This window comes from Stenella coeruleoalba (genome assembly GCF_951394435.1).
Source record: "Stenella coeruleoalba genome assembly, chromosome: 9".
Classification (NCBI taxonomy): Eukaryota; Metazoa; Chordata; class Mammalia; order Artiodactyla; family Delphinidae; genus Stenella; species Stenella coeruleoalba.
Window position 1 is genome coordinate 73,213,595 of NC_137155.1, and position 11,953 is coordinate 73,225,547.

Genomic DNA, 11,953 nt, shown 5'->3' on the forward strand with positions numbered 1-11,953 from the left:
TAAAGGAACTAGAAAAAGAACAACAAACAAAACCCAAAGTTAGCAGAAGGAAAGAAATCATAAAGATCAGAGCAGAAATAAATGAAATAGAACCAAAGAAAACAACAGCAAAGATCAATAAAACTAAACGCTGGTTCTTTGAGAAGATAAACAAAATTGGCAAACAATTACCAAGAATCATCAAGAAAAAGAGGGAGAGGACTCAAATCAATAAAATTAGAAATGAAAAAGGAGAAGTTACAACAGACACCGCAGAAATACAAAGCATCCTAAGAGACTACTACAAGCAACTCTACGCCAATAAAATGAACAAGCTGGAAGAAATGGACAAATTCTTAGAAAGGTATAACCTTCCAAGACTGAACCAGGGAGATATAGAAAATACGAACAGACCATTCACAAGTAATTAAATTGAAACTGTGATTAAAAATCTTCCAACAAACAAAAGTCCAGGACCAGACGGCTTCACAGGTGAATTCTATCAAACATTTAGAGAAGAGCTAACACCCATCCTTCTCAGACTCTTTCAAAAAATTGCAGAGGAACACTCCCAAACTCATTCTATGAGGCCACCATCACCCTGACACCAAAAGCAGACAAAGATACTACAAAAAAAGGAAATTACAGATCAATGTCACTGATGAATATAGACGCAAAAATCCTCAACAAAATACTAGCAAACAGAATCCAACAGTACATTAAAAGGATCATACACCATGATCCAGTGGGTTTTATCCCAGGGATGCAAGGATTCTTCAATATACGCAAATTAATCAATGTGATGCACCATATTAACAAACTGAAGAATAAAAACCATATGATCATCTCAGTAGATGCAGAAAAAGCTTTTGACAAAATTCAACACCCACTTATGATAAAAACTCTCCAGAAAGTGGGCATAGAGGGAACCTACCTCAAAATAATAAAGGCCATATATATGACAAACCCACAGCAAACATCATTCTCAATGGTGAAAAACTGAAAGCATTTCCTCTAAGATCAGGAACAAGATAAGGATATCCACTCTCACCACTATTATTCAACATAGTTTTGGAAGTCCTAGCCACGGCAATCAGAGAAGAAAAGAAATAAAAGGAATACAAATAGGAAAAGAAGAGGTAAAACTGTCACTGTTTGCAGATGACATGATACTATACATAGAGAATCCTAACGATGCCATCAGAAAAGTACTAGAGCTAATCAATCAATTTGGAAATGTTGCAGGATACAAAATTAATGCACAGAAATCTCTTGCATTCCTATACACTAATGATGAAAAACCTGAAAGAGAAATTAAGGAAACACTCTCATTTACCACTGCAACAAAAAGAATAAAATACCTAGGAATAAACCTACCTAGGGAGACAAAAAGCCTGTATGCAGAAAACTATAAGACACTGATGAAAGAAATTAAAGATGATACAAACAGACGGAGAGATATACCATGTTCTTGGATTGGAAGAAACAATATTGTGAAAATGACTCTACTACCCAAAGCAATCTACAGATTCAATGCAATCCCTATCAAAAATCAAATGGCATTTTTTATGGAACTAGAACAAAAAATCTTAAAATTTTTATGGAGACACAAAAGACCCCAAATAGCCAAAGCAGTCTTGAGGGAAAAAAACGGAGCTGGAGGAATCAGACTCCCTCACTTCAGACTATACTACAAAGCTACAGTAATCAAGACAATATGGTACTGGCACAAAAACAGAAGCATAGATCAATGGAACAAGATAGAAAGCCCAGAGATAAACACACGCACCTATGGTCAACTAATCTATGACAAAGGAAGCTAGGATATACAATGGAGAAAATAGAGTCTCTTCAATAAATGGTGCTGGGAAAACTAGACAGCTACATGTAAAAGAATGAATTTAGAACACTCTCTAACACCATAAACAAAAATAAACTCAAAATGGAATCGAGACCTAAATGTAAGACGGAACACTATAAAACTCTTAGAGGAAAACATAGGAAGAACACTCTTTGGCATAAATCACAGCAAGATCTTTTTTGATCCACCTCCTAGAGTAATGGAAATAAAAACAAAAATAAACAAATGGGACCTAATGAAACTTCAAAGCTTTTGCAAAGCAAAGCAAACCATAAACAAGATGAAAAGACAACCCTCAGAATGGGAGAAAACAGTTGCAAATGAATCAACGGACAAAGGATTAATCTCCAAAATATATAAACAGCTCATGCAACTCAACATTAAAGAAACAAACAACCCAATCCAAAAATGGTCAGAAGACCTAGATAGACATTTCTCCAAAGAAGACATACAGATGGCCAAGAAGCACATGAAAAGCTGCTCACCATCACTAATTATTAAAGAAATGCAAATCAAAACTACAATGGGGTATCACCTTGCACCAGTTAGAATGGGCATCATCAGAAAATCTGCAAACAACAAATGCTGGAGAGGGTGTGGAGAAAAGGGAACCCTCTTGCAGCACTGCTGGGAATGTAAATTGATACAGCCACTATGGAGAACAGTATGGAGGTTCCTTAAAAATCTAAAATTAGAATTACCATATGACCCAGCAATCCCACTCTGGGGCATATACCCAGAGAAAACCATAATTCAAAAAGATACATGCACCCCAATGTTCATTGCAGCACTATTTACAATAGCCAGGTCATGGAAGCAACCTAAATGCCCATCGACACACGAATGGATAAAGAAGATGTGGTATATATATACAATGGAATATTACTCAGCCATAAAAAGGAACGAAATTGAGTCATTTGTTGAGACGTGGATGGATCTAGAGACTGTCATACAGAGTGAAGTAAGTAAGAAAGAGAAAGACAAATATCGTACATTAATGCATGTATGTGGAACCTAGAAAAATGGTACAGATGAACCGGTTTGCAGGGCAGAAGTTGAGACACAGACATACAGAACAAACGTATGGACACGAAGCGGGGAAAGCCGCGGTGGGGTGGGCATGGTGGTGTGCTGAATTGGGCCATTGGGATTGACATGTATACACTGATGTGTATAAAATTGATGACTAATAAGAACCTGCAGTATGAAAAAATAAATAAATAAAATTCAACAATAAAAAAAAATTACAGCACCTGTTGAAGTTTACTTCAGTAAGGTATCCTGGAGTTCCTAATTTCAAGGTATAATCAGATTCAAAAGGTATACCTAACTAGGGATTATATTGTAAATGAGAGAATAAAAGTTCCTGTGAATTGATTTGCTAAGAATTCGCAGGTAGTTTCTTTCCCGGTTCCTTTTAAATCTTAATTTGTTAAATACTGATTATCCACTCCATAAGCTTTGACTTTTCTCACACTGGATTTTTCAAGCTTGGCACTTTTGACATTTTGGGATGGGCAATTCTTTGTTTTGAGGGGCTGTCCTACACATTGTAGGATGTTTAGTAGCATCCCTGGCCTCTATCCATAAGATGCCAGCAGTGTCTCCCAGATGTGACAATCAAAAATGTCTCCAGGGACTTCCCTGGTGGAACCATGGTTAAGAATCCACCTGCCAATGCAGGGGTCACGGTTCGAGCCCTGGGCTGGGAAGATGCCACGGAGCAGCTAAGCCCCCGTGCCACAGCTACTGAGCCTGCGCTCTAGAGCCCGCGTGCTGGAACTGCTGAGCCTGAGTGCTGCAACTACTGAAGCCCGTGTGTGTAGAGCCCATGCTCTGCAACAAGAGAAGCCACCACAATGAGAAGCCTGTGCCCCCCCACGAAGAGTAGCCCCAATTTGCCACAACTACAGAAAGCCTGCGTGCAGCAACGAAGACCCAATGCAGCCAAAAAAAAAAAAAAAGTCTCCAGGCTTTGCCACAAATCCACTGGAGGACCAAATAGACCTTGCTTGAACCACTCTACTAAATCAAAATCTCTGCCTCAGAAAAGATCTGGGAATTATCTACAGCTGTACAGTACCTTCCAGAGCTGCTATACAGGTCACAGAAACTAAGCTAAATTAGAAAATAACTTCCAGAGTAAAGCGTAGTTACTTCTATATATCAGGCATTATAATTCTATTCACACTAGACATTTTCTATTGGATGGGCTACTTCCCTCTTGCTTCATTTTGAAGATTAAATAAAACAGAAAGAGCTTTAATAGGAAGTTGGAGCCAGACAAGAAGGAAGTCAGTGATAGAAATTTGAAATAATATGATTCATTTTTTTTTTATTATTGACATTTTAACAGATGCAAGATATGTTCACTGCTTATCTTCTATGCATCTAGGCACTATTACATATATAATATAGTTAACTGGAAAAGTCTTGGGAAAATGGAAACATTTTGATATATTATTTTGGAATTCATAGTATCTGTGTAAATTGTTTAGTGGGTCTGTGCTTTATAGAGAGAATACTAAGAGGCTTTACTATTATAGCTCAATTATCATATTCTTTTGAGTGTGTAATTCAAAGGAAAATGATACAGTTTATTGTCGTACTTTCCCTCTCATTCAACTTCTTAGGACATTCCTCTAAATATTAAAAATTGAAAGACTACTTTAATGACATGCCCTTCCTTTGATATTCTTGTACAATTGGAACCATGACCTTATGACTTATTTTCATTCATCAGCTATGTGGCCAAGTAAACACACACTGCTCATGATGTTTAAAAAATCATGCTGTCAAGTGTTTAACATAATCAAACAAAAGGCTGATAATCAAAGAAAAGTATCTTCATCATTTTTGAACAAATGGTAAGGTTCTTACCTACAAGCAACATTTGGATCAGCATTTCTTGAAAGTAGTAGCTCTACACACTTCAAGATCTGTTCCTCTGAGCCATGAGCAGAACATGCAGTTATCAAAATAGTTTGCTTATCTATAGTGAAAGGAAAGGTGAGGAAAACCCCACACACATCAGAAAGTGTATCTAATTAACTTCTTTTATCATTCAAAAGATTCTAAATATTTACTGCATTCTTAAAATTCTATAACCTATTTCCAAATCTCTTGTTCTTAGCGGATAACTTTGTATTCCTTCACCAAAAAATGAGCTCAGGGATGAACTATCAATTTCCAAAGTATATCTACAATTCATTTACTAATTTCCTTTCCCTATTCTCATTTCTTCAAGAGAATAGGAAAGTGGTTCAGAGCATGAGCTCTGTGCAGATTTACTGCCTGGAGTTGAATAGTTTTTGGTTGATTAAAGTATGCCTTGAACACATGGTTAAAAAACAATGATTGATATTCTCTGATTTCACTTCTTTAGTTCTCACTCATTTGACCACTCACTGAAATCTGGCTTACGCCCAAACCATCCTACTGAAGATGTCCTAACTGCTACATGTATTGGTTTCTTTTTAGTCCTTTTCTACTTGATCTCTCTTAGCCCATCCCATTTCCTAAAACTCTTCTTCCCTTGGCTTCTATGGCATCAGTGGAGATCAGGGTAAATTAAAAACCCAAACAAAACAAAAAACAATTCTCAAGTAAGAATTGGGGAATTAAAAATAGGTCATGCCAGCCATGGTTTACATTTGTGGTTCAATATTGACCAAATATAGAAATATAGATTCTGGTCCCAGTTCTGTCACTGATAAACTGTGATTCCAGTGATATCTTAGTAGACCTAACTTACATATAAGAAGCTAAAGCCTGCCCTCCACCTGAGGGGGTCTGTGGGATACATAAAATAATTTATGTGAACATGCTGGGCAAAATATAAAGTGTTTTATAACTGAAAGGTATTCCTCTTATTACAAGAAGCAGAAAAAGAAAACTATTAATCAGTTTTTTGAGCACAACATTTTATACACTTTCAAAAATCTCATTTCTAAGTATAGCTTTCATTGGGAGATTGTTTTTTTTTTCTTTTTAGGCCACGCCATGTGGCATGTGGGATCTTAGTTCCCCAACCAGGGATCGAACCTGTGCCCCCTGCATTGGGAGAGCAGTCTTAACCACTGGACCACCAGGGAAGTCCCTGGGTGATATTTTTCTTTTTTTCCGCTGGGTGATATTTTTAAATGACATAATAAGAAAAACCTACCACAGCAGCAGATTAAACATAAAATTGTCAATAAGACAAGAATTTATATAAAATATATAAATGAGAAAAAAACAGAAATGATTTTACAAATATCTAATGTAGTACAAAATTAATTCTAAAATGAAACCTATACCTGAATTACGAAATGAATTGTCTATTGGGAACCTGTAGAAAATAATCAGTAATTCAATATAATAATTAAATAGCATTTGCACATATACTCTTATTCTTCAAAAGCAATCAAAGCACTACTGACAAAGACAGAAACAAATGGATTTAATAAATTATCTTTGAAACAACTTTACGTGATATAATTCAGAGTTGAGCTGTAAATTCCAAAGACTGATTTTCAAGCAATTTTCCACTAAATTATCAGCTTTTCAGTGTTTTCTTTCAATGCATTTTACCTTAAAAATAACCAAAACTCTCTAGCATAGAAGTTAAAGGTATATAGTAAGAACACAACCATTTATAACGATAATATAAATGGAATCTACCTCTTTGGATAGAAGGTTTTTCAAAATATCTATGGTTTCTAATTTGTTTTTTATGTTGTTTATATAATATAACTAATAGGAAGATTTTTTAAAAAAAACTAATGTTTTTCACTTTGCTTATTAGCTGCTTGGGAATCAAGAAAATCACAGTAAAAATAATCAGTTAAGTTACGTCAAATATCTTAACCTTATTACAATTGTTTTCAAGAGCAAAGGTTTAAAGTGAATATATGAAAACAGAGCATGGAAAGTATATATCACCACCCCCAAACAGAATATAATTAGGCTTCTAAACAGAGAAATATACAAAGTACATTTTCACATATTTAAATATTTAAAACATCTTACCCTTATCAAAGCTTGCATTAGCACCTCTGTCCAACAGAACCTGAAGCAGCGCTACATTGGAAACACTGGCAGCATACATAAGGGGAGTCCACCCATAGCGAAAGCTGAACTCTACACTGAGGCCTGTCAATATAAAGACAAGGTTTTAAAACCTCCCCCACCAAAAAAAAAAATCACTGTCACCTTAATATGTTTAAAGTACTTCACATAGTGACATACACTGTGTACTTTATAATGGAAGGGAATTTCTTGGTAATAATGGCTTCAGAAAAATAGAAAATTATATATGAACTTTGATAAAAAAGCTAACTTCAGTTTCACTATAGTTCACTTCAGTTTCACTATTTTCCAAGAGACTGAATCTGTCAAATGTTTTTTCATATAATATATATTTATATTAGAACAGGTTTTTACATGCTTCCTTTTTCTCTCTAGGGCAGTTGGGAAAAGTTTCACAGATAAAAAATGTCTTTTTAGTTAGAATATTATCATACATCTCTATGGTGGCAAACATATTAACAAATATTGTGTAAACAATATTGTGTAAACAAATATATTCCTTATTAAAACTCCTTTACCCTCCTTCCCAACGCAAAATTTAACCATGGGTTACTGGCCAAACATAAGGTTAAAAAGGTAGGTTAGGGTTAAGAAATGTAGACTATACTTTGTGATCCAGGGATTTACACCATTATACTCGTATTATAAAGAAAATGTAGGTACCACTGCTGAGAGTGGGATAGGAGGCAGGGAGAACTGGTTATGAGGCTGGAAGTCCATGCAAAAGTCAGAGCAAGGGCAGCAGAGAAAAAGAAGAAGAAATACAAAAGGACATTTCAAAGGCAGGGTTATTGGAATTTAAAATTACTTTGAGGAAGAGGAGTGTTGGAAAAGAACAAATAGAAAATAACTATCAAGTTCTGCTTTGGACAAATGAACGAAACAGTGAGCTAGAATAAGGAGAGGCACAGAAGAGATATCAGGCCTGAGGAGCAGGATAAAGTTTTAAATAGCCACCATCCAGAATGAGACAGGAAGGGATGGATAGTAACTGTTAAGAAATGATGAGAGCCAGCTGACCTTAAAATCCTCAAACAAATCATTAATGGTACAAATCCCCGAAGTCATCTGATTTTCCCCGATAGCACTGATTAGTTTAGTCACATAAAAAAGAAAAAAAAATGGTTGAACTAATCTAGATTTGGATCTAAGACTGGGGAGGAGCATAGAAGATACGATACAAGGACAAGATTATAAAAAGGCAGTGAACATAACCCATTACATTTATGTAAAGCCTTTGCTATAAAGAGATCAAGATGTATGCGGCAAACTCTCTCTTCAACCTAAGAAATATCTGCTAATCTTAAGAAAAGAAAAAAAAAAAAGAACGTTTTTCTGTTTCAAAGAAGGAAAACTTCTATGTCAAAACCACTGAATATAGGCTTCCTTATATATACCTTACAATTTACAGGTTGTAGTCTCTGGCTCTAAAGTGTTCCATCTGCAAAGATGAAGGTCATATCACTGAAGGAATGGAAACTTGTTAGGGAGAACTCACTTTTTTTTCTGTAGGAACACTAAGTTACTGAAAGACTATATTTGTCAAATTCCCAATTGTCTAACTTTAATTGATATAAGGTGCATGATAATTCCTAGGAGAAAACAACAGAAAACTGTCTTAGTGTATATATATATATATATATATATATATATATATATATATATATATATACTGCTGACCCAACTTGTCTTCTCTAACAAATTTTCCTCTTTAAATTGCTGCAACTGAAAGCATATGAATGAGATCAGAGAAAAGATCATTTTGTTTTCTCATTATTCTTTCCTTATTGACCTTACTGCTCAAAACTGTGACAGCAAAAGTAAAAAGGAAAAGATGTGAAGATAAGGCTAAGCAAATGTGGCATTTTAGTATAAAAATTCTTAATAATCATCACCTCTAAGCTCAAAAAAGTAAATTATTAAGCACATATTATGTTCTAAGCATACTGCAAAAAAGATAAGTTTAAAAGGATTGACACAATATATTTTTATAGCTCAACGACATTCAAAATAACACTAAATTGTTTGGGGGTATATACATATAGTAAAAGTATAAAGACGTACATAGGAATAATAAATACCAACTATAGGAGAGTGGTAATCTCCAGGGGGAAAAAGATAAGTCGCCATACATTTTTGAATGTCTAAAATATTTAATAATTTAAAGAGAACTGAAAATGTTAGTGCATAGCAGAAGAACAAAAACCAAAGACTGCTAAAAATGGCTGACTCAAAAGGAGGTTTCATATTTTTATTAAACTTCCAACTGGTGCAGGAATACGTATGGCTTTGAAAGGCAAAAAAGTAAAAATATTTTTTAAAGTGTTAAATAATGACATCTGGAAGGAAATCAGGAAATACTAAAACAAGAGTTACGTGTGAAAATGAGACTTCAGAGGTAATACGGGTGAAAGTGGGGACAAAGGTGTTTCTCTACTTATACCTATTTGTTATTGTTTTTTTAAAAGGAAGTTAAAATTTTTTTGTAATTAAAGACAAATTTTAAAAGGCTGATGAAACACTTTACCAGTAGGCTCTTTTCAGTCCTTTCAAGAGCCTCCAACACTTCAGTGCACCTAGTCCCACTACTCCCAAGGCAAACTCACTTTTCTAAAACAAATTTCTGCCTATTCCATCCCATCCAACACTATGCACACTCCTGCACGTGTTCATATCCTAGTATTCGGCCTCTTTCAATTATTCCAATTTTATTCAATTTAATTTTTTAATTACAAATTCAAGTTCCATTGTCCACAAAGCCACACGATCCTTCTTACTTGTTACAACGGCTAATATTTATATAATGCCTATATGTTCTAAGACCCGTATATAGTCTCTCATTTTAATCCCCCCCCCAAAAAAAACCCTTTGATACAATGCATCCCGGTTTTTAAAAGGGGGTAATTGAAGTTTAGGAAGTTTCCTAAATTGGTCAAGATTACAGAGCCATCAAGTGGCAGGGCTAATAATCAAACCCAGAACTGTACTGTTTCCAAAATGATTTACTTTCCACTAAACCATGCATCTCTAGCATAGAAGAAAAACATTTTGCTATATACAATTTTGTATGTGAATGTTTTGTATTTACAGGTAGACAGTAGATGCTTGTTACTCCTTTGATAATTTCAGTCATTATCAACAACTCACACTTCCATGTCAAGGTAATTTTAAAAAATAATATTTAATTTAATACACAGAAAAATGTCATGGGACCCAAGACAGAATTATAATGTTTTTATAAAGAAATAGATGCTCTGGGAGTTCAAATGACTTTCCCAAGGAAGCACACTGAGTAGGTGATAGGCTGGAAGAGGTATCCAGATAGATTCCTACTTCATTCTCATTCACACGCTGACACAACCAACACAGGCAAAGAACATAACTAAAATGTACATAACTAGAAACAATTCTTGAGAAACACATAATAATAATTATAGACAAGTAAATGCTGAGCAAAGTAAGTAAGGATTATCAAAGTGGGGTAGGATTAGTCAGACTAGACCTTTTGAAGGAGGTGGAAGAACTGATGGACGGTGTCAGTGTGGCATTCCAAATTTGTGTTAGAGGAAGAAAATAAGGCAGAGAGAACTGAGTCCAGTAAGACATGTAGGACACTTGAGATACTAACATTCACTGTGCTTCCATTAGAAAAACAACTCAAACCTTTTAAAATAAGGAACCCTGGGGCTTCCCTGGTGGCGCAGTGGTTGAGAGTCCGCCTGCCAACGCAGGGTACACGGGTTCCTGCCCCGGTCCGGGAAGATCCCACATGCCGCGGAGCGGCTGGTCCCGTGAGCCGTGGCCGCTGAGCCTGCGCGTCCGGAGCCTATGCTCCGCAACGGGAGAGGCCACAACAGTGAGAGGCCCGCGTACCGCAAAACAAATAAATAAATAAATAAAATAAGGAACCCTTGTGAACTGAGACAACTGTGTTAGGTTGAAACTGTCCCTTAATTCTCACCAGAATCCAGGAGCTCCTCGACCAATGAAACATCTCCTGTAGTCAAAGCTTTCTTAAATGTTTCATGCTTTTCTTCAATGGCTAACGGTCCTTTTAATTTCTAAAAAAGCAGAAAGTTAAAAAATTTTCCTGTTACACATACTTTCATTTCCACTGCATCGGGAAACAATAATGATCGAGTTTTGGTACATCTTTTTTTGGGGGGTGGGGGTGGGGGGAGGCAACATCCAAAGTTTGTGACTAACTCATAACTAAAATTATCTTTGGGTTATGATGGGTCCAAACCTAAGCAAAGAGCTACATCGACAACCTAAAGAAGCGCATTTGATGGAAAGCACAGTAGGGAAACTGCGAATTGGTTTGGAGTCCGAAAGCCTGTATTTACACTGGAAAAAAAATTAGGGAAACACAGGCGAGGAAGTAAGAGGTTTCATGGCCAGGGAAGACCGATCCAGGTGCGGCCAAGACAAGTCCTCTTTCGCTACCTGAGCTGCCCGGTCGAGATACCCAATCTCCCAGCCGTCATCCTCGCTCTCGCTACTCTCGCCTCCACCGGCCACTGCCAGACCGCGCAAGGGACCTGCAGCCATGGCCGCCGCCCAGGTCCCTACAAAATCGGCCGCTCGCACGCACGCACGCACGCCCGCCTGCTCCCTCTGCGCCTGCGCACCGGAGCGCGTAAGGCTGCGCGGGAAGGCTGTGCGGGCAAGCGCGACGCGCTAGCGTTGGGGCCTTGGGCCCTCAGGCGCAGGCGCGTGAGCGCGCGCAGCGAACCGGGTTCCTTCCCGCCAGTCGTTAAGCCCTTGGGAGAGGAAAAGTGGTCAGTGTGGCGGGGCGAGCGGAGCTGATCTCCTGGCCAGTGCTTCCAATTCCTTTCAGGGGTCTTACCGTACATTCTTTTTAGGGTATTTGCTTAATGAAATTCTTGCTCTTTAAGGAATGCCCCACTTGTGGCAGGAGCAGAATGGGGATTTAAATGACGCGTAAGACTAGGCTTTCGCTTCCATTCCCTTTACCTGTCCCCCTGCCAAATCCACTATCAAACATGCGTCCCCTGGCCAATGCTGTTGGCCAGAATACCT

The 11,953-nt window shown here is 37.1% G+C and overlaps 1 protein-coding gene across 2 annotated transcripts in view; it reads right to left on the reverse strand.

The window, feature by feature from the left end:
- ASZ1 (ankyrin repeat, SAM and basic leucine zipper domain containing 1) overlaps window positions 1–11,626 on the reverse strand; it is an 80,044-nt gene extending 68,418 nt beyond the window's left edge. For both annotated transcript variants that reach the window (XM_079931110.1, XM_079931109.1), the window contains exons 1-4: window positions 11,357–11,626; window positions 10,872–10,971; window positions 6,851–6,973; window positions 4,721–4,832 (exon numbers count right to left, since the gene is read on the reverse strand). In XM_079931110.1, coding sequence (XP_079787236.1) covers window positions 4,721–4,832; window positions 6,851–6,973; window positions 10,872–10,971; window positions 11,357–11,461 — 440 coding nt within the window. In that variant the 5' untranslated portion in view covers window positions 11,462–11,626. The remainder of the gene's footprint in view (window positions 1–4,720; window positions 4,833–6,850; window positions 6,974–10,871; window positions 10,972–11,356) is intronic.
- Window positions 11,627–11,953: the final 327 nt, after the last annotated feature.